This window comes from Cyrtonyx montezumae, unplaced genomic scaffold, assembly GCF_038088225.1.
Source record: "Cyrtonyx montezumae isolate F1298 unplaced genomic scaffold, pur_monq_1.0 scaffold_1, whole genome shotgun sequence".
Classification (NCBI taxonomy): Eukaryota; Metazoa; Chordata; class Aves; order Galliformes; family Odontophoridae; genus Cyrtonyx; species Cyrtonyx montezumae.
Genome location: NW_027071825.1, coordinates 26,411,372 through 26,435,657, shown reverse-complemented (window position 1 = coordinate 26,435,657; position 24,286 = coordinate 26,411,372). Strand labels below are relative to the sequence as shown.

At 37.4% G+C, this 24,286-nt stretch overlaps 1 protein-coding gene across 2 annotated transcripts in view; it reads right to left on the bottom strand.

Moving 5' to 3' along the window:
* BRINP3 (BMP/retinoic acid inducible neural specific 3) overlaps window positions 1-24,286 on the bottom strand; it is a 197,491-nt gene that overhangs the window by 52,076 nt on the left and 121,129 nt on the right. For both annotated transcript variants that reach the window (XM_065746865.1, XM_065746874.1), the window contains 2 exons: window positions 20,537-20,727; window positions 480-585 (listed from right to left, as the gene is read on the bottom strand). In XM_065746865.1, coding sequence (XP_065602937.1) covers window positions 480-585; window positions 20,537-20,727 — 297 coding nt within the window. The remainder of the gene's footprint in view (window positions 1-479; window positions 586-20,536; window positions 20,728-24,286) is intronic.

The following is a 24,286-nucleotide window of genomic DNA, read 5'->3' as shown; positions in this document are numbered from 1 at the left end:
GGGTTTCCTTATAAGTCCCAGAGGAGCCTTTGCACTTTGCATTACTCAAGGACTTTGCAAATCTATGCCTTTCATTTCAATGCAAATCTATTCATTCCAGTGGGATGATTGGTTACTACTCAAAATGTGCAAAGCAGGCTGAGCACAGGAAATGTCATTCCCTGCGTGGTAGAACCTACTGGAATTTGGGTTTTGTTAAAAGGTAAGCAGGTCATTGCTAACTAGGGATGCAAAATGTTAACAACATTATTCAGATTATTTTCTGATGGGTAAAGAAATTTTTTCGATTTGAAAGGCAACACGAGTTATTGACATTTCCTTCATTTTGCCTAGAATGCAGTTATTGCACACACACACACACACACGCACAAAAGAAAAAAGAAAAAAACGACCTTTTATGAAGTGGAAAAAAAGAAAACAAATAGTGTGATAAATGTCATCCTGTTCCCAAACAAATTAATGAAATTACACCTACATACCTTGCAACTGAATCTTATTTTCAGGACTCTGAACCAGAACAGAACTGACAGAATCTAGGTTGTCATAGTTACTGCAGCCAAGAGGACCAGTCCGTGTTTCTGTTACCTGATGGGAAGGAAAAGGAAAAGCATTTACTGCATTATTCAAAAGAGACTGAAGAGTTCAGAAGCTTGCTATGTAAAGTTTCCCTTTAATTCATCTGTCTGTATATTTCAGACTTAATTAAGATGAAATAGCCGGTTTTATGTATGAAAAGTAAGACTACAAATGTTTCACCAGTACAACAAACTTTAGAGAGTGCTACTTCGATAGCAGAGCACCACTACCAATATTTTAGCTAATCAATGTCTAATGATGATTTATTTCTTCATACCTATGGAAATCCAAATGAATTTAACAAATACATTTAATAAAAAATGCAGAGTGAGATTTTCACTGATGAAAATTGTGCACTCCTTGTGGAAATCACAGTAAAAATGGATTTTTTTCTGTGCAGTAAAGCAGGATTTAGAAGGAAAGCCTTTTTATGAGGTGCGCCTATCATGGTGGCACAACATTTTTCATCCAGGAAAGATCTAAAATAAGTTAGGTCACATCCTGCCCGTTGTACACACAGGGTCTAACCACAGGATCAAAATACATCAAAATGTATCACAACAAAGCTGCCACAAACACAGCTTTGCTTTAACTGATGATTGTGCTAGGCAACATGAAGTTTGTTAAACAAGTAAATACATTATTAAGAATAATAATATGAACGATAATAAAGACAAGTGGTTTATATAATTAATGGATGATGTGGATGGTTCTTAATTGTCTACAAAACAATTACAAAAGCGAGTTTCTTTTAAATGAAGTGAAAAAAAAATGGGGCCTAATGCAGTTTTTCAGCAATGAAGTGCTGCAACTTTTGAAGCCCAGAGGGTTGGCAGGGAACAAGGCAATGTAGTGTCTCAACTGTTATTTTACCCTACTTATGTAGCAAGATAAAATCCCAAATCCTTAAGACGGATGGGTATACCAGGATCTTGCTTTTTTTCTCTTTCTAAGTGGATTGGATGCTACTGAAAACTCATGGCTTTTGATTCTTTCTCACGGGCAGAAAGAGAACAGTAAAAATGAAAGAAAAGAAATATAAGCAGAGCTGTAGAAGAAAATGTTGGACATGAAATATTTTCTGACTTTTCCTTAACACAGAAATACAACAAATTCCTCTATTATCCATCTCAACAAGCTGCTCCCAGCTACTGTGTTGGAACTTCCTTGCTCTCTTTGCTTTACCATTCTAGATGTTTCTGACCTTTACCTCTATTTGTTGATTTGTCTCTGAATAAAGTTGATTCTATCATCCATTACTTCAAGTATTATATTCTACTTCAAATCTCCTGGAGGATAAGTCTAAATTATTAGGTCACAGAGCTCATTTCCAAAATTTGAACCTCCACCGCGCAGTAGACATCTAACAGTACTTCTTATGAACAAAAGGAAGCTGTCTATTTCAACAATGCCTTTTGGAAACAATACAGATACTTGCTAAAATACTCCATGAAAGTTCATGTTGCTTAAGATCCCATGGTGCCCTTACAGTGTCTGTGCCATCACCAATATGTGTGAATGGCTGCAAGTGGATCACGCTATCTCCACACTGTTTAGTATTTTCCAAGTCCTAACATTTTCACAAAGTAAAATGTGGAATCTTGGGCTACTTGCTGGCACCTTTCTGTCACTTTTAACAAGCGTTCCTGGCGAAGGAAAATGAGATCCTTTGCAATGCCAGCAGCCTGCAGAGGGAACACACAGATCTGGCTTCAGCCAAATCTCTTAGCAGAGTGCCAACAGCACAAGGAAATGAGATCAAGTAAGGATCTCTCTTCCCTGCACACATTTGGCAGTCAGGGCTAGATTTACCTTGTTTTTTGTGGGTTTTTTTTTTTTGCTTAGTCATCCAGTAGAGTGTACAGATTTTTGCAAGGCTATCAGATTTGGCTGGAAAATGGCCAGACTGACAACTCTGATTTACCCACGATCCTCCAGTCCCCTCCTTCTCCCAAAAGTGATCTAAAATTCCTTTCTAAAATCTTACATTTTTGTTGCACACCCACATCATATAGGAAATACTAATTTGTTCATATAATAATAAAGACAGGTATGTACATTCAACAAGATAAACAGCCAGAAGACAGAAAAAGAGGGATGAAGGGTGCTATGAATTTTGTCCTAGTTCTGAAAGATTATACTCAGCATATATACCTCTGCAATTCTATTTACAAAGATCCATTTTTTATTTTTTATTATAATTTTCAACTACTTGTCTATGCAGCAATTCAGCTTCATGAATTCTTATGAAATATAAGACCTACAGAAACAATTCTTATTCATTCTTTTTTTTTCTTATGCCTCTTGACATCACAAAATAAAGAAGTTTAGTAAGTATCTGTGTAATTATGGTGCACCATTTTGTTCATGAAGGTTTATTCTTCACTTGGATGATGCAAGACACGGGTAGTGACAACTCGTTTTGATTACTGGAGTGACAGCATGTGGTGTATGTAGGTGTGCACAAAATGGGAAGGAGTTCATCATTAAACTACTTTTACTTATAATTTTTTTTTCTAAGGACCAGTCATATGAAACCACTCAAGAGAGTTACTCACAAATGAGATACTTTTGTCTTGATCCAGCTGTTACTAAAATCACTGACAATTTTGTATTTTGTGACTGTGACAGAAAGAAAACTGCAATGGTAGAAGCAACACTGGAAAGGAAATTGCACTTCTTTAATTATCTGCCAAACACAGAAGTATGGCTATATTCAGACTCAAGATCACAGCTGAAGTGTTTTGTCTGAAGGCATACAATAAAAATTAAGGCAAAAATAGGAGAGGGAACGGTAAAATGTAAATGCAAAGAATATGTTGAAATGCAAGCATAGTCCAGTAGTGATGAACGAAGAGCACTGTAATCACTTGTTTCATAAGAGCTAGACCCACAGTCTGTGAAGAACACTAACTCACAAAGCAAAATACAACAGCCCAAAGTTATTTAACAACCAAAAGCCCATAAGAAACAGTAAACAAAACATGTGTAAAACCATTTGACAACCCAAGCAGGCTATTCTCAAGTGCATTGTTTTCGAAGATTATCACAGCACAGGTTTCCCTGGGCAGCAGGGTTTTCAGTTCCCAGAAATAAACCGTAACATTTGGCATTAATGAGGCAAATGCCTACAGTTTTCAGTCAGTTAAAAACTCATAACCATGGTGATAATGACCCGATTATAAGTGCACAGAGAACATACCTCCCAGCACTTAAGCAGAACTGAATTCTTGTGATATCAGTGGGTAGTATTTCCCTGGGAAACTGTACTTTTTTTTGTCCATGATAATTAAGCCTATAGAAGACTTTCCTAATAAAAAGGAAACACATTTCTGCAGAGATTTCAGTCCCGGTGTGTGCTTTCTTTTGCACATAGCTAATATCCCTAACTACATGCCCATGCAGTGCACTGTCTTGCATAAAGGACTGTCCTTTTTACGAAGACTCTTTTCAAAATGTGTTTGGCTTCTAAGGCAGACAACTAAGCCACCATAAAGGAGAATGAGACAACGCTAGGAAATTCAAAACAGAAAGCTACGTTTGTATTCATATTGCCTACTTTAAAGATTAAAAGACTGATTTAGAAGAAAGTCCTTGCATACATGTGACACTAGAGATGGAAGTTCTCTTCTGAATGACTGGTGCCAAAGAAGGATGAGCAAAGTGTGCAGGGTGAAGAAATCCAAAGGAAAAAACAAAACTGGATTGATATTTTGGAGAATTGTCTGAGGAAAAACTGTACTTCTCATTCAATATAGCTAATGAATCATTAGGTAAAACCAGATCCTAACATTATCGTTCACACTAAGTCCTTTCCTCCATAAATCATTCAGTGGGATTAATTGCATAGTAACAATATTTGGCAGTTCCACAAATAATAGAACTCACCAGAGTAATTACACATTATCAGTAATCAGATATAAGAGTCAACTGGGACACGACGTCTTCCAGTCATGCTGCAAGGGGCATGGATCATCTCATGATGGTAGGCATATGTCTATCAAGGGTGAATCACACCTCTGGGCTGCAAAACCTGTTGTATATGTGGCCTTGATATTGAACAGAAGCGTCACAAGGTGCTGCCTATCTCCCCTAGCCTTCCTGCCTCACTGTGGTCCCCCCTCCATCACCACAGATCCAGCCCAGGCCTGCTTCTGCAGGGCTCTATGGCTGCAGGCTCCTCCAGGCCACATCCACTGCAGCAACGTGGGCTCCTCAGTGGCTGCAATGGAGATTTGCTCCGCATGGTGCCCATGGGCTGTGGGGAGCTTCTGCTCTGTACATGGAGAACCTTCTGCCATCCCCTACACAATGAAAACCTCTGCCATGTAAACCCCAAAACCTTTTTTTCTTTCTTTTTTTTTTTTTCTTCTCCCGAGAGTCTGCAATTTTTTACAAAAGCACCTTTCTTTCAGCACCTTCCTTTAGAGGAGAATAATTGCTGTCGTTACTGTTCTGCTGCCCTCTGTGTGTCATTGAGCATACTAGGGCTTCCACTAATTAATGCATAATTGAAATAACACAAATCATCTGAATGTTCCAAGTACTGACACTTATCATACAACCATTTATGAAGGAGGCTTAGATAAACCAACAGAAAACACAATGTCAGGACTTGGATTAATGTTCTGGGAGGGGAAGTATTTATTTATTAATTTTCGAATTATCGACGTTCTAAAGCAGTATCTGATAGATAAATAACATTTTCAATACATTCTCTTTGAGCATTGTTCATACTGCTAGTACAGGTCTGACTTTTTCATTTGAAGAGATCACTACGTCAGACGACCTGGAATCACTCTCATCTTATTTTTCTGTCAGAGACAGTAAACTTAATCTGCCAGTAAATCAAATAAATTGGACAAATTTCATTAACCAGGAAAAGTAGAATAAGAACTTCCAGGTTTTTAAGCAAGATGGTGTTTTTTTTAAGGGTAACAGTTTAGTTTCATCTGATAGGGGGCAATCATCTATCAAGTCTCTTCTCCACAGCTTCAGAGAACAATTTACTATCGTGAATTCTAGGAGTACCCATAAGGACATCAAAACAAGTCTTTGAATTTATGCTGTGCCACAAAAAATAAATAAATAGAGAAGAAAGCAAGCTAGGACAGTGTCAGCACTGAGCTAGCAGAACACATACATAGGTTAAACAGACTTCTACAGATAATTAAGATAGAGATGGAGGAGGGAGGAAAAGATTATGCTGTTCCGTAACTCTGACTCTGCAAACCATGGAAGAATTATGTGGCTCTGAAACTTGAAAGTGAGGAATTCCCCCAGCTGAAATCACTGGCAACTCTGACAGGTCTGACACTGGAGCCATGATTTTCCTTCTTCAAGGATATTTTAATTTACACCATGTGTCAGATACCACATTCCCATGCATCTGTATCTGAAGCAACAGGAAAGTCCTCAGGAACTGAGGCTGCCTGGGGCCAGTGTAAGAGCCTTTATTACTTGCAATTCCAGCCTTATACAGAGAGAATAAGCATTCATTTTTCCTTCTAAATAGTTTTCAGAAATGTGCAAGAGTTCAGTTCTCCTTTGGAAAAGTAATGTACTTCTTAGTAAAGATGCAATAAAAGCTGAACATTTTGTTTTAGCTTACACTTAGGTAGTGCTGCTTGCCTACATCTTACTTAAATGAATGCTACTATTATTTTTTCACACATTTTGTTGGTTAAGGAGACATCTGAGCAAGAAAGAATAAATGAAATCTGTATATTCTTCTTATAAAGATAAAATTAGAAACAAAGAGCACAGCAGAGTTTTCAAATTAATATAACACTCCATGCATACAAAAATCATGAAGTATTTGACAAAAAACAGCAAAGAAACTGTACTAAAATACAGCCTACTTCAAAGTCCTCACTCCTTTTCCAAACACAGTACAATTATACAACAGATGAAATCTCCAAAAGGAATCCTGGGACACCTACTGTAAAGGGAGACTGTTTTGCAAACTGCAAAACCCACTCAAGAACTTGCCAGAATAGGGTCAGTTCCTACATGCCATGTTGAGCATACTCTGATTTTTTACTGCATGAAATTACATACATGAAATTTAAAGAAAAAATTAGCTTGTATTAAATTTAAAAATATATATTAAAGGTTAACATGACTTGAAATATAACAAGAATAAAAGGAATTAAAGTCTTGAAGCCCAAAAACCAGAGTGATAAGGACAGGTTAAACAAGATCCAAACTTTCCACAGAGATCCTACCCATGTTTAAATATTTCTGTGCAATTTTAAAACTTATTTGAAATTTCTTTAGTGTAATCACTGATAATGTACTAAATTACGTAATCCCCAGGGTTTTTATTTCCTCTCCTGTAATGCAGTGCCACTAAGCTACCAATTGATTCTTGACGTCTGTAGCACTACAGTTCCTAACACTGCCCCTCACATACTTTGATATCTGAAGCAGGACATTCTACATGTCCACTTTATTTTACCATGCTCCAGTCAAACCACCCCTTTTGGGGCTGTCATTCCAACCTCTCAAAAGAAATCACATTACTGTCCATAATATGCATGTCTGCTGGTTCCCTCTCCATCTGGGTCACATGTTTCCAGGGTTTTATTTTTAGGTTCTACCCTTCTTGCTTCCTACTAATTCATTCCCTCTGGTAAATGGCTGTAACATTTTTGCCCTTTCTGTATCATCGGTACCAATTCTCAATATAGTTTTTGCAAAATTACTGGTTTTATGATACACTTTATTATACATTTTCCTGCCTAACTACCAAGTTATCAATAACAACTAATGTATAATTTAATCATTAAACACCTCTCAGCTTTTCAAATTAAACAGAAACTCTCAGCTAAAAGCTAAATTGGTTGTAGAAATATGGAAATATGAAAATATGAATTCCTCCAGTGTTAGCTGAATAGTTTAGCTAAATTGCTCTATAAGTCTGATTAGTTACACTGTTCCATGACTACTATGCAACTTAATCTGTGGCAAAAGCAATCTTTTGTCTTCAAATCTCACAAATTTGTGAAAAAACCTAGAAAGGATGTTTGAGATGGAAATCTGATTCCAAATTTTGGTGAAGTAAATACATATGACATGCACAGCACACGGATACAGATTCTTATTTCAAGTAAGGTAGTAAGACTTGCCAACTTCTTTGCTACTTAATTTTTAGGAGACTTAGGATTTAGAAATCAAATCTCTTGCACTTTTTTTTTATTATTATTAAATGTACTTGCTCCTTGTTAGATATTACTTGTTAAGGAAAAATATATGCAAATATATTTACCATAGTTGCACTGGAAACTCCAATCAATATCAAATAAGCTAAAGAATAATAATGTACAAAGGACCAAGTGTTGAATCTGTTTTGAGGTGTAGACATTTCTTGATATTTTCTAGGTCATTTAGGTGAGGTAAGGGAGCAATGCTCGTAATCAGAGCAAATATAAGCAGCCATGAACTCTATTCTCATTGCAAAACAGAGAGCACTGGGGCTTAATTTTATAGCCAAGCTATGGCTTTTATATCACCCAAGTTGTTGTGACAGCTTAAATTGTGGGATTCACACAAGATATATTTAATCTCAGTAACATTTTGACTCTTTGTTATCCAAGCTACTTCTACAGGCTTGGGTATTAAGAAAACCTTCATGGAGATTGGGAGGTACATAAAACAGTGTACACCCCAGTGGTAAGAAAAGTGACATCATTTACTGTGATTGATCTTCATTGGGAAGTTACACATAAGGACATCTCTCTCAGATTTCTTATTTCTGTTCCAGATGCCATTGTTCAGGCAGCAGTGCCAGTGTTGATAGAATTCATTCAGACAGATGAAGCACTGAGGAAGCACTAGGGAAGGAAGATTGGAAACAAGGCCCTTTAGCTGGGATATTAACTTGCTATGTTAGCTCATCTTTCTGCAAGAACAAGGTGAGTCCCTTCTCTTCTTTGTGGCTAAATTTGATCAAGATAAAAATATTCACACTGTTCTAGATAAAAGTGTCTATAATAAACCTAACACTTATTGTAATCATTAAAAAAATCAAATAATATTTATAATGCAAACGGAAAGCTTGCTGCTGTGATAATGAAAACTGTTCAAGATTTAAATAAAAAGTGGGAAAAGGTAAGGCAAAAGGAAAGAAACAATCTTGTAAGTGACAAACCATATGAAAGAAAAATTGTTGGTTAAAAATATATCAACAGACCATAAACTCATAACCGATTTGACAAAAAAAAAATATTATTTATATATTTAGATTTTTCTAGAAGTTTTTTGGTTATGGCTGTTTGAATATTGAATTTTTTAAGACCCTCAAAAATTTGAATATTGTTGAAACTACCTTTAGCTAATAAAAATGGGTGTATAAGGTATATTTATTGATATCCCCTAAAGGTTTAATGAGTAAACACACACACACACACTCAAAAACAATCTTACAGAATAAATGGAAGTTTTGTCTGTCCAAAACTACACATCAACTCAGGAAGTAAAATGGAAAAGTCTATGTTTTACTCAGAAAAACACAAGTATAAGTAGATTCATGTTTGCTGAGTTTGATTAAATAAACAAAATACTTGTAAGTGCAAGCATATAAAATAGTATTAAAGTATTTCTAAATCTGCAGCAGTGGAAAATTATTATAAAATGGAAATGCAAATAATTTAATAAAATGAAATTAAAAACAGAAACACACATCTTGAGACATAAGAATTACAGCTGGGTGACAATTTTTTATGGATTATGGCAACATCCTATATTTTGATCAAGAAGGACTAGATCCTCCCCAGTATAAATCAGATTTAACGTTGATGGCCTACTGTGGAGTTGCACTATGAAATTTCCATGCTTCTGACACTGAAAATACCTTTGCCCCATGGCATTAAGGATGTTTCAACAAGCTCTTCTGGTAAACCTGAACTTACCATCTATATAGCTTCACAAATGAATTAATATTTTGGAAAGTTTCCAATAATAGCTGAGTTATACTTGATATTCTTATTTCATGAGCAAGACAAAGAGAATTTTTAATCTGGAGAAGGCTGCTCTTAGAACTAGTCTCATGGGGCAATGCTATCCAGACAGAAAGGTCTGCTAAGTATCAAGGTCTGTTCATTAGGTCATATGTGAATGTGAATGGAACTAGCATTGATGTTTTTTTGCAAAAAAAAAAAATGTTCACAGTATAAAATCTTGTCTAAGATCTTGTTTCATTAATTTTTCTGGACCTGATGTAGGTGAAAATACCAAGGGAAAAGAATGACCTATCTTAAAGCCAAGTGCATAACTTCAACCAAAATATAGGAAAGGAAAAAGAGGCTTTAACATCCTGCAAGCATGCAAATCTAATGAAGGAAGTATAGGGGAAAAGGCATGGGAGGGGGAAGTTTTTACAAAATCTTTTACAAAAAAAAAGATTTTGTAATTGTATATAAATGCTTTTATTATATATTATAGACATTTACCAACTTCTATATTTTCATCAAGAAAGGCTTTCTCAATGTAAAGTCATTGATAAACTGGATTAAATTATGGTAATTAATTTTCCTAATTGTCTTAAAGTTGTAAACAACTGATTCCGTGAAGTTTAAAAGGCGTATAGCTTGAGTAATTTAAGCAAAAACAGGATGATATTTTACACTTCTATTTGTGTATTATAAATTCTTCATATAATTCTTGTTTTTAATAATCAATATGGCCAAATGAACATTTTCCAATAAAGATTAAAAATTATTAAAGCTAAGTTCCTCACGTTTGTTCTAAAAAAAAAAAAAATGAAAAGCAGATCCACACATTTTGTCATTGCACGTTAACCAAAGATGCAAATTGTTTTGCATTATATAGCATAGCATAATTATTTCCTAGAATGAAACATGTGGCTCAGTATTAACATCAGTGTCATATTTCAAATACTTAACAAGATTGTGAATAAAGTCCAGTGAAAGAGAATAGAATTACATGTCAGAAAAATTATTGCTGTGTATCTTCAATCTGTTATCTGCACTACTTTCTCAACAATTATTTTTTACACATTAAAGATTGCATGAAAAGTCAAAGGAAGAAAAAGGAATTATTTTCATTTTCAAAGCTCTATCTATTCATGGAGAATACATATTTCCTTAAAAATCTACTAGATAAGAGACTATGACCTCTATTTAGTAGGCTTATTACAACTATTTGGAAAAAAGAAAAAAAAATGAGCTAAATAGCTCTGCTTTGATATTCTCATTTTATTTTTTCAGGAAGAAAATATCAGTGGAGGAGTACTGCAGTTCCTTGCAAGAACTTGAAATATAGTAACTATTTCCTGGGGAAAAAAAGTGTTAATTTGGGTAATCTATAGAAGAAAAATTAAAAATAGTTTGATAAAAAGATGATGGTTGAGGTTGAATGGAGAAACCTTGATGTCAATCATATCAAACTGTAAGAAAAGAAACTTCATTGACTTCACTGACTTCAGTATAACTTGTTTATTGTATAAGGTTAGAACTACAGAACTCAAAATTAAAACTGCTTTCATTTTGAACTCTTAATTCAGTAATAAAATCTATAAAATGGTGATGAAAATACCATCATTTCAGATGTGAAAGAGCTGAAAACACAATATAGTAATCACAGAAAGTGTTCTGAATGAGTGAAGAATTTTTTCTTAAAGCCAGCTTCTGTCACTGCCTTTATTAACATTATAAGCATTATGTTTCTAAAGCTTTCATTATAGTTATGCTGTAGAAATTTAAACCCTGCTGATGTTCTGTGTTAAGCCCTGAAGGTAGAAATAATTCTGAGTTGCAGAAGAAAGCAATGATGCAATTCTCATAATCAGCTGCCTCTAAAAGATATAAACATGATGGATATTTTCAGAGGTGTTTTATATCATTAAATTAACACTTTCAAGAGGGAGACTGCAGTTTTAATTGTAACTCATAACAGCAAAGTACATGAAAATATCTTAAAAATTCTATTTGAAGAACAATACATGTACTGCCATCCTTCATTATTCATTATCTTGTTTTTCTGAAACCTTATTCCTTCTGTCTCTTCTGAGTCTCTGTTACCCTGGCATATTCTTCCTAATCTGACTTCATACACGTTGTTGATATGTGGTATCTGTTATTTCCTTAGTTACAGGGGTAGGGAAAGTTTATCTGAATTTTATAGTCCTTTCTTGACGTTTTCTGACCTGCTTTCAGGCAGCAGCTGTCAATTAGAGAGTGGAGGACATTGAGAGTTCTGAATGACATTTCCTAGTCAAAACACAAATCACTGCACAACCAAAGATCTAACTGAAATCCATGAAAATCTGACTGCCTCAAAATTAGTTCTGGAATGCTCCACCCTTGTATATCGATATGCATGTATCAATATATTTACTGTGGATCTTGTGATGTTAAAACCTTCCTTTAATTTTCTGACTGTTTTCCTTTTGGTTTGGTTTGGTTTGGTTTGGTTTGGTTTGGTTTGGTTTGGTTTGGGAAGGGAAGGGAAGGGAATTGGGGAGGGAATTGGGGAGGGAAGGGAAGGGAAGGGAAGGGAAGGGAAGGGAAGGGAAGGGAAGGGAAGGGAAGGGAAGGGAAGGGAAGGGAAGGGAAGGGAAGGGAAGGGAAGGGAAGGGAAGGGAAGGGAAGGGAAGGGAAGGGAAGGGAAGGGAAGGGAAGGGAAGGGAAGGGAAGGGAAGGGAAGGGAAGGGAAGGGAAGGGAAGGGAAGGGAAGGGAAGGGAAGGGAAGGGAAGGGAAGGGAAGGGAAGGGAAGGGAAGGGAAGGGAAGGGAATTGGGGAGGGAATTGGGGAGGGAATTGGGGAGGGAAGGGAAGGGAGAGGGGGAGAATTTGAAGATTTTTTTAGATGATGGCAAAAGCTGTGTGAAAGCTGTTAAAGACCGTTGCTTACATTTGTCCATTTTCAGCTTGTTTCGGATTGAAGTTTTCCTCTCCTCTATCTTCTCTGTAGAATAATTATCTGAAGTTTTTTCTGAAAGGTCTGTACTAGCATCTGCAATATGTGCTATTTTGTTGTGTTGAAAATATTTCACGCTGTGTGATGAGCTAGGTGGCAACGTTATAGCTCCTTGCACACATTCTTCTATGTGCATTATTGAAAATATAATGAGACAATGTAGTCTGTATTAGAGGCTGCTGAAGTACATCCTTTTACAATTGTCTTGTTGCAGCTGCTGTGATGCATTGTGCCAGTTATGTTGCTGAGTCTGCATTCTGTGAGTGTTTAGTAAAATGTGATTGCATTAACTTGCTAGTTCTTCCTCCTCCTCCCTCCATTTCTCTTAACGTCTGGAATAGTGAGGGTCAGATTCTCAAAGTAATTGCATTCTTTTACACCAAATGAAGAACTGACCTCTACACTACCTTTGAGAGAAAGCGGTTGCAAAACTTCTATTTAATTAGAACTCTACTGTCCAAGTGAATTAAACTTATTTTTATTTCATTGCTTTAAACTCTTGAATAAGATAAGGCAATAATTCCCTGACATTTACATTCTGTGTATTCTTAGAATTATTTAATGGCCCACGCATAGAAGTCATGGTATTTTGTAACATATATGGAACATTTGATCCAAAAATCTCCAAAAGCTCCCAGTCATAAAAGTGTAAATCCTCCTGTAGTTTAATTTTACAATGAAAGAATCACAAATTCAGTTCTGTGCAGTGAAATGTGGTATCAAGATGCCAGAGATGCCAGAGTTTGGGCTTCAGAAACATAAGGGAATTCCAGGGATGTTCCTGAGCAAATAAGCCCTGCTGAGAAATACAGGGTAATTGTTTCAGCACAGCACGACTGCCTCGTTGTGTTCAATATTTCACATGTTTGTTGATGTGCAAGTTCTGTTGATGCTAGCTGTATGTACTAACCTACACCATGCTTCATGGCACGGTCTAGCCAGGCTCAAAGAACAGAATATCAGCTGTCTCTTATCTCTATAGACTTGCCTACCCAAGTTCATCACTAAGCCCACATTACCAAAAGGCCTTTAGGAAGAAGATGATGCTCAAAACAAAGTGGAAATTAGAAGCCAAAATTCAGTTCCCAGTTTGTCTGGTAAGATAGGAAAATGACCCAAATTTAAACTGAAACATTTATACCTGTACATAGTTGAGGTGTGAAACTTCTAACAGAGATTTTCAAAGTAGCCTGCAAAGTTACTGAATTCTCAGCAAAATTTAATGGGAGTTTGCCACCTCAAGATGAAAGATTCATGGCTTTTCCTTGAAATGATTAATTAATATCACCTTAATTACACAATGCAGAAGATACAAACTTCTGAAGAGGGGCAGTGTCTTCTGGCTGTTAATTCCCTAGTGTGTTTAATTAAACTCACATTTACTTTTTAACTTCTTAAATTGAGTCAACAGAAAAGCTTTTCCAGCTCAGTGTTTCTAACTGTAATTTTACAAGTTAAGCCTTCTCCTGACCACAGATCTTTGAGCTTCCTAAATTCTGGTCATTTACAAGGCTTGGGTCTCAAATCCTTACCACAGACAACAAAGAGAAAATCTGGGCAAGCAGAATTCAAGATCTAAACTTCAAAAAACTTCAAAATTTAGCAACCAAGAAAAATTCTGAGAACGTTTAGGATTCTTCAGGAATTTGACAAGAGAATGAGTATAGCAATTACCTGAAGCCACAGAAAAACACACTCAAATACGAGGTGTGAAAGAAAACAAAAAGAAGGCGACAAGATTTTTTAGACCAAACAAAGAAGCAAGCAGGCAAACAAAAGGTCTGGATTTCAGAGTGAGTTCTGAGTGAAAAGCTAATTTCATTACATTAACGTTTCCTCTCTTGCAGCCCACCATGAGATGTTCATGGCTTAATTATAGATAATCAGATATATTTACCATTACAATAGAACTCTGTTGTACACTATTTGTAATGTACAGTTTTCCAAGAAAACAAAGTGCTTAAATTTCTAATGGTGGAAAAAAAAAAAAAAAGAAAGAAAAAAAAAGTGTTTTGGGGAAAGAAAAAGCAAATTGCACAATAAAATTTAATTGAAATGAGAGGGCAGATTCTCATGGATGGTTATTCATTCTCACTCAGATGGAATAAATGGGCTGTAATCTGGCTGTAAATAGCTGCTTGAAAATTCAATTTATGCATCTGTTCTGTTGCCTCTTGTTCTTCTGACACGCTGTAGCTGTCCTTCAGCTGCTTGGACCCTAAGCAAGCACCTACACTATTCAGCTCCCACACCTTTCTGAAATATTTTCCCTAAAAAGAAGATCTATTCTGGGATAAAAGATATCCTCCAAAATATAACTAGTATAGCACTTCACTTTATTAAGCATCAGTGTTATAACTGCCTGACATAAATGTGTTTGTCCCTTTGCAACATATAGTAATATTATCCAATCATACTTTATCTACCATGCTGTCACCGTGTTTCTTAACTTTCCTGCATAACTTTCCTCAGCAAGTGATTAGGACAGCCTCACAATTATGCTTCTATAAAGCTCTGTGCTTTTCTCAACCCAGCACTTCTTTTCTGCAAGACTGAGTCAAGGGCAGGCAGTGGTGTGAGCTAATTTTCCCTTATGACAATGGTAGTTCAACAGCAGCATCTCATGAACAGGACTCAGGGTCAATTGCATAGGAGTTTATACTACTGTGTTTCCCAACTGTGTTAGAGAGCAGAAAAAAAGTTGGGACACTATGCATAGCTCTGTATCCTCTATCTAACACTGAAAAAGCCTCCTAACCTAGTGTTAGGAGGATGAGTGCTTAATCTCAGAGTAGTACAGAGGTCATTCTGCAACTGGGCAGCGACAGAACACGTCAGAATCACAGAACAATGTAAGCAAAGTTGTGAACATCAAGTGTACTTTACACCATCCATCCATCAGGTGATGGAAAGAGGTCTGTCCTATCGATTAGAGTCATTGCACTGTTCTGGGTCTTAGGTCATTTGATGGTTAGATCTCCAATAGACTCCAAGTATTATGGCTGTACAGAGGCAAGAACAGCAATGAGCAGGAAGAGTTGAGAATATTGCTTATGAATGATAGTACTAACAGAAAGGAAAACATTTGTTGGCTTTATTTGTATTATGCTTCCATCATTTTAGAGGATTTTATCAAATACAAGGAATGTACACTTCGTCATCCCAATAAGCATGTTAATAGGAAGACATAACAGCTGTCAGTGCATCTGAAGATAAATGTTCATAGGAAAAAGCTTTTAAAATGAGCATGTAAGAGAAGTAATGTTGGATCTATAATATTTCAAATACAACAGGATATGCATTAATTTAAATGTATATGCAAATTACATGCAGCCCTGAGGCTCTTGGAGAGTTTCCAATGATGCCCTTGAGGCTGCAAACTGTTGATTTAGCATATGAACCTAACTACTATCAGTAAAATGCATGCATTAAAATAATATTGAAAGAATGTACAAATCAGGGACTTATTTAAATAAGGTAAATATTGATATCAGATCTGGATAGCTCCCATGAATATTTTATTTCCAGTTGGAAACTATTGTGATTTTGTGATTGATTTATTTTTTTCATTTTACGTGGAGTAAAAAATGAAAACAATGGAAAATTGTGAAGCTTTAATTAGTGGTGCTCAAGTTATTTTTGAGGATAATTATGCCACGGCTAAGAAACTTGATTACAAAAAAATTTGATTAACAAACTTGATTCATTAAATAAATCTCTTGTGCTCCTGACCTCATGCTGCGCACTAACAGTTTTTGGTCAGAATAAGATAAATAAGAATTAAACATGAAAACTTGAATGTTAATTTTCACTTCCCTCTCCCTGATGCTTTCCTGTTTGTGTGATGCAGATCAGCTTCTTAATACAAACCTTAAATCTAAAACTTAACTAAATCTTGCTTCTCTGATCAATCCCACAAACTGATATATCAAGACTGTAAGGAAAGAAAAGAAATTCAGGTAGCATACATCTCAATAAATTTGATATAAAGATACAATAATTTCTTGAGTATTAATAGTCTTAAGTACATAAGGGAGAAAAATGTTATGCTATATGTGCTTTAAAAGAGTATCTGCCATTTTTGTTCTCAATATTTAAGAAAACAGATATATATGAGTAGTGCTGTTTTATTTTCTTGTTTTTCTTTGTTTTGTTTTCACTGGACTGATTGAGTTTGATCATCCTCATCTAATATTTTATCCATTGTTGTTTTTCCTCTGTAAATCAAGGGATTTAATGGAACACTGTCCATGCCCCATCCGCAAAGAACTTCATTCTTAACCATTTCAAGAAATACTAGAGGATGAAGTCAGGAAAAATAGGAATTAAATGTCCAACATGAAAATAGAAGAAGTTTGTGAATGAAGGAGTTACTCGCTTTTATCCTTGTTGTTATAGTTGACTGAGTCCTGCTACAGATTTGCTAAATGCGCTCCTTCACCTGTCCTATCCAAATTAATCTCTGCTGGTGTCTAATAATTAACTGTAAGTCACTCTCTACACCTGCATATTCAATTGCTTTCTTACTAATTTATAGCCATTAAATCTTATTGATATATTATTAATTTACAATGCAACCAAAACCAAAATATGCTCTTGAAAAGTGGGCCCATGTAAACCTCATGAGGTTTAATAAGGACAAGTGTAAGGTGCTGCACTTGAGTTGGGGCAGTCCCAGGTACATATTCAGAATGGGAGAAGTATTCCTGGTGAGCAGCACTGCACAGAAGGACTTGGGGCTCCTGGTGGATGAAAAGGTGGACATTAGCCAGAGTGTGTGCTTTCAGCATGGACAGCCAATGGTATCCTGGGCTGCATCAGCAGAGGGAGTGGCAGCAGGGAGAGAGAGGAGATTGTCCCCCTTTCCTCTGCCCACGTGAAGCCCCATCTGGACTACTGCGTCCAGGTCTGGACCCCCCAGCACAAGAAGGATGTAGAGCTCTTGGAGTGGGTCTAGAGGATGGCAACAAGAATGCTCAGAGAGCTGGAGCATCTCTCCTGTGACGAAAGGTTGATGGAGCTGGGCTTGTTTGGGCAGAAGAAGGAAGGCTTTGGGTAGACCTCACTGCGGGAATTTATGAGGGAGGCTGTCTTTTAAGTGAGCAGATAATGACAGGAGAAGTGAGAATGGTTTTAAAATAGAAGAGAGGAGATTTAGATTAGATGTTAGGAAGAAATTGTTTACTCAAGGGGTGGTGAGGCACAAGAACAGGCTGCCCAGAGAAGCTGCAGATGCTCCATCCCTGGAGGCATTCAAGGACAGGTTGGATGGAGTCTTGGGAAACACGATCTGGTGGGTGGCAACAAGCCCATGGTAGGGGGCTGGAACTAAATGATCTTTAAGACTCCGCCCAACACAAGCCATTCTGTGGCTCTGTGATTCCCTCCCAAACCACGTATTTTGATTTGTGTTCTAAGTCTTGTCTGTACAGAATGTTTCTTCATCATTTTTTTTTTTAATTCAGATGTACATTCCCCAAAAGATAGCTGAATTTCTCCTAGTGAGGGTGTGAGTAACTAAAGCAGTATTAATATTCTCTGTTCCTGAAAACAACTTTGCTAGTATGGCAGAGTCTAGAATACTGCATATTTAAAGGCCATTCAGAATGTAACTAAAATTTACTGACAAAAAATAAAGAGGGGAAAACAAACAGTTCAAAACAACAAAAAAAAGCTTTTTAGTCTTTTCCTTTTCAATTAACTGAAACTTTATATACATGCAGATGATGCTTAAGACATAGAATTGCTATCTGCATGTGAATCATAAATGATAATATCAAATATTAAATAGATTCAGAACATGTCTTGTTGTTGTTATTAACTAGTCAGCAATCAAAAATGATTGTGTATTGCCTGGAAAACTTATGATTCAGAATTTCAGGGCTTTCTAAACTGTGCAGAAAATAGCCCCACTTGTTCCAGTACTTTTGTATTGGAATTGTCAGAAGGGAGTAGTGTAAACTGAGGAGGCATTTCTTGAATTGCTTTTGCAAATCCTTAATTCGACCTCTCATGCAAAAGAAGACTTTGAACGAGGCTGTGGTGTGCAAGGCAGACATGGAAACTGTGTAAAAGGTGCCAGGTCCCCTCTCCTCCCTGAGCAGCTCAGGAAGGTAAGGCACAGAGAGGGGTGATGGAGGGTGTGTGACCCTGTCCTCTGGTCCTCAAGGTGTCACTGCTGCTGAACGTGACTCCAGGTAGACCTGTGGAAAACCTGCTGTTATCAGTACACGTTTTAAGAAATAATCTGGAAATCTATTTACAGCACAGGTCTGGAACATTATTGGATGGTTTTCCAATGTAAAAACTGCATTGTTTCAAAAATCTGTGTGGGAAGAAAACAAAAAAATGCCTTCCCTGGCTGCTTTTTGTGTTCCTAGTGTTCAACAGAAGCAGGTTTTGTTCAGTTAAGTGTTCTGACAATAGAAATCTGTAATGCAAATATTCCCCGTCTCAATAAAGGAAGCTACAGCTACTACAGAATCAGCACCGTTGCATCTGATGTGAAAAACATTTTCTAGAGAACTGCTGCACTCAATTACCCAAATCAGATTTGCTTATGGAATGCAGCTTGTATTTGTACCCATTTCATGAACAGGGAGGGTGTGGAGAGAACACTGTGATGTTTGTAAAAAACTTTGGGCATGCAGAATATTCATTAACTAAATCATTAGCAAGCACAGTTGAGTTTTGTCATGCACAAATTTGCTTTAAAAATACAGCAAATGGGAGAAAACTCTTTCAGAGACAGCTTTGTCTTTGTATTTCTGTATTCTAGCACTTCAGTTACCATTTATTTCTTCCCATAGAAGGAAAAATTTGCCTGTGCTTTGAAGGAAGCAGACTGGTTTTAAAGGTTGCTGCAGATCTGCATAATAAATAGTAAAATTTGGGAGACAAATGAGAACAGAGCACTCTGCAGCAAGATTGCACAATCCAAGAGACATTCCCTAGATGAGATTGACTGGACTTTATGTTTGTTCATCTGTATTTTCATCTGTGCCTGAAGAGCCTAACACTGCCCTGAAGCTGACCAGCTCTGAACTGGGATTTGCTAACAAGATCAGTGGAGAAGGAAAAACATCCTTCACATATCAGCAAACAAAAGCATGTGCTGCCATGCCACAAACTCTTCATGCATCCTTCTTTATAAAGGATCTAGAACTGATGGGGAGGTGAATTTATATTTTCTTGAGCAATAGCTAAGGTGGCTAGCAAGTGCAAATTCACCTCAGATGGCCTTTAATGAGGATCTTAGTTAAATGGGAAGATGGAATAAATGCAATGGATTCTAACTCACATCTAATATTAAAAAAATCAAAATTAATGTGCATTCAACTTTAAATTACATTTTGATTTTATCTTCAGAACTGGAAATGAACTGAAAGAAGTTGTTTCCAATAAGCAACATTATGGTAGAGATTTGAGCAAGAGAACAGTTGTCGATTTATATAATGTCTGCAGAGATTCTGATCTTAGCCAAACATCTTCCAGTGCTACGGATGACCTACTGCAGTCAGTAGACAGGACAGAAAATTGGATGTGCTTCTACAGCACTGTAGAAACAGGAACGCTTTTGGTTTTGTTTGTTTTTTGGGAAGATTGGTAAAAAGTAATTCATATTTCAATCAGAAGAGTAAACTAAGCTACCCTTTAAAACAATTTTTGAAGGAAAACATAAACAATATGTAAACAGTAAGTGTCTCTAGACAGATAAAGATCTGACTCTACAGTTATTGAGCATACGCGAGAAGATTTTCTCAATGACCGAACGCTTCTACAAGGGCTGTTCAAATTATGTATCCATCACCAAAGTAATGTTTTCAGCATGTTAGACACTTTTCTAAACTATCCTCTTCATTATAATTGTAATGCTTTGATTCAGGTAAAAAGCTATTAGGAGAAGCATGGTTATTTTTCTAATCAGTCTTTGCTTACTGCTTGAAATACGTCTCTCCTGAAGAGCAGCTAGTGAATCGAGAAACACGTCCATGGGTTTGTCTCAGTAGAACCCCCATACCTTTATGGCAGTGGAGGCTATCTGGATGTGATGGAGTCTGCGCAGTGTGCTGTCCCTGTCAATGAAGTAGGAGGCTGCGAGCTGGTGCAAGGTCTCCAGAGTCACCACAGAGCTGTTGGTGCTGGGATCACTTCCATCTGACCTCTTGCTCAGCTTCCTTTTGTCCACAAAAATTGTGAGTGACTCCTCTCCTGCATACAGAAACAGAAACCACAATCTCCATCAGTGACATCCTCTGCAGCTCTTGTTTTGCCAGAAATAAGTAGTCAAGTTTGCCATAGCTATTAGATAAACCTCCCTGGCAGTATATTTAGATACTTCAGTGCTTAAGCACATGCACAAGAAGTTCCATAGATTCAGTGCTTAGAAGCCTTCAGATGTCCATTTTCAAACAAAAAGTTATAAGGATGGTTTTTAACTGCCCACTGTTAGCTTGTAACTTCACTCAAGTTTTTCTAGAAAAAAAAGAAGAAAAAAAAAGAAAAAAGAAAGAAAAAAAAAAGGAATCTGTTTATTTGAAAAGAAAAAGTGAATGAGCAGCTACGTTAAGTTTTTGTATTTGAAATTCTCTGTGTGAATCTCCAGAAAGAAATAGAAAGAGAGGGAGAGAGGGAGAGAGGGGGGAAGGGAAGGGAAGGGAAGGGAAGGGAAGGGAAGGGAAGGGAAGGGAAGGGAAGGGAAGGGAAGGGAAGGGAAGGGAAGGGAAGGGAAGGGAAGGGAAGGGAAGGGAAGGGAAGGGAAGGGAAGGGAAGGGAAGGGAAGGGAAGGGAAGGGAAGGGAAGGGAAGGGAAGGGAAGGGAAGGGAAGGGAAGGGAAGGGAAGGGAAGGGAAGGGAAGGGAAGGGAAGGGAAGGGAAGGGAAGGGAAGGGAAGGGAAGGGAAGGGAAGGGAAGGGAAGGGAAGGGAAGGGAAGGGAAGGGAAGGGAAGGGAAGGGAAAGGGAAGGGAAGGGAAGGGAAGGGAAGAATACTTCTAAAATGAAGCTGATCTTCCAAAAGCAAAGAGAAACTCCAGCATCTTATGTTGCAGTTTTCTCACTTTTTTCTTTAAAGAGACATGGAAAAGTAGTCTAGAGTTTAGAAAATTTAGTTCCCATAGGACAATTAAAAAACAAATCTCTTTTGATTAGCTAAGTACATTCTTAAGAACAGTTTGAGTACAGGCCTACTGGTGATCAATTTTTAAGGCATTTTCCAAAGTAATTGTTTGCTTCATAGATCATTTTTCTGCATTTCAGGCTAAGCAAGAAACTCATCAATTAGCGATGTGTCTAAACAAAACTCTTACCTTTGAAAAATGAATTAGAAAAAGAAATGATTGTCTTGGTATTTTCTTCTGTGCTACTTATGTTCTACAAAAACACTTTTCTCAGTTTCCAAACCCTTGTTTGCTACCTAGCACTCTTCAGAGTTAATCTGCTCAAGAAGGAATAATGTCATTCCACCTGTGTTTTTGATGTGATGCAACTCCACAGACCGCTGTTTCCTTGATATTGGAAAGAAAACTGCCCTGATATGCTCTGACTTGCCACTCGCTCTAGTTTCATTGCTCACCCATCTGCTGTAGTGGCATTTTGCCCAATCAAAGGATGGGATGCCAATTTCAGGCAGGCTTATGTGCCAACAAATATAGCTGAAGAGGGATAATATGTAGGACAAAAACATGACATCTTCTTTAAGATCTTGGTGGTCAGCAATGCTAATCAAGAACGCATGCCTCCATGCATCTGCTGACATGTTTTGCATATACAATCACCTCTACTTGCAAAATTCACTTCTGTTTGGAGAAAGAATGTGTTCAGTGTTAATCAGTGGGTCATACAGCGTTTCCCAATCCCATCTAGATACAGTGTTCCCCCATCCACCTAATTAATCTTTCTGCTGTAATAAATGGATAACGTGTTCACGTTTTATGGCAATACGTCCAGCAAAACAGGATGCGTTCACATGCCAGGAGGGGCTTACACGTGTTGTATTAGCACAGGCTCATGTGCTACATTTTGCCACACCATTCTGACACAATGGTGGTGTGGGTCTTGTGGTCAGGTGGCCCATTATGCACACCAGGATGCTTCCACACTGATGGCATTGGGCAGAGAGCTGGAGTGCAGTAGCACCTCATGGCTGGTGCCACAAAATCTGGTCAAAGTTCCAGCACTGCTGGTGTTCAGTTATGCCTATGAAAAGCCTGCCTTTTCAAAACCTGCCCTGCAATGCTACAGTGCAATATCTGAAATGAAGAGCAACAGAGTGAGCTGAGAGTGGAGCCAGGGGCTGTGGGCTTTGTGCAGCTATGTGTGTCACTGCAAAGACACAGAAGTAACCGAGCAATGTGACAGCTCAAAGGGGGTAAACACTGAATCAGTCATCAGTTCCAGCAGCATAGAAAAGTCACAGAATTTCATTAAGGGATCTAATTTATTTTTCACCCTTTTCCAGGTGTCTCAGCTATTGTATTTAGATTAAAGTGACTTTTGCAAGCCAAATCAGATTTCCACTGAAAATAGCTTAAAATGAATTGTAAGGTAAACATAGGAAATCTTGAAGGTAAAGAAAAAAAAAGATGTTCTTTGTATTTCATGAGCTGGCATGCCACCCTGCCTCACCCGGTGCAAACTCACAGAGCCCTTTTGATTGATCTGTGTTAGTTATTAGCAGAGATAGTGGGACAGTTTAAATCCAAATTGTATCTCAACAGAGTTCTGATAGGCTTTATTATTATTAAAACAGAGTTTGTTTGTTGTTCCTCCATCAAACATGCTTGATCTCTAGGAGGCAAAGATCACAGCAGTGAAAAAACTCCCATTTCCAAAAGGTATCTTGAAAAAAAAAAAAAGTGTTCTACATGGCTTTGTTTTGTTTTGATTAGCAAACATCAAGAAAAAAAATCTTTGAATCCCTTCACAGCTATCATCTCATACTGTCCTCATGGACCTGCTCGACTGACCCATACCTGCTGTAGCAGCCACTGCTGGGCACATTTTGGCAGGCAGATCCCCTAGCAGCACTGCTCATCCCCAGGCCTGTAGTCCCGTCCCTGCTCCCCAACAGACATATGCTATTCCCAAAGCTTTGTAACCCAACGGAGATCACATCCAATTACATTCCCAAGGTTGAGTGAAGGCACACAGCTCAAGCAATGGGGTCTTTGGTGTAAAAACGAAGGAAGCTTTCTCTTCAAAACTCTCAGCACCGTTCTTGGATGGCAACTCAAACTAATTCATTGCTGATATTCTCAAGCATTACAGTGATAATGAGTGCAATTAGGTATATTTCAAAAATATTTGCTGTCCAAAAGGCATCTGGTTGATTCAAGAAGCATTTCATCTTGCAGAGCTGACTGTGCACTTGTTAAGAAAAGGATTAAAGTGGGTTAAAAAAGCAGAGAACTCCACCATATGTCGTTACTTGGGCTCTACCATGTTGCTGCAGAGTAGTAACAGGGTTCCATTTGCATGCAGCAAAACTGTGAAGGAACATCACCGTTTCGTATTTAATTAGCAGGAGACAATTTGAGTTTAAACGTTAATTTAGGAAAAGTTAAACCCATGACAAAAGAAATTCTCCTGCTGCATTCAAAATGTGGATCGTATTTTTTTTCTGTTTATAGGCTGCCACCATGGAAAACCCTACAAAGACATCCAGACATCAGCTGAAAAATAAAGCTGTGCTTTCTGTAATCTCTAGAAACAGTATTCTCTCTACTTCATGCAATTCAAGAGTCAATTTAGTTCACTTTCTCAGGGTTAAAAG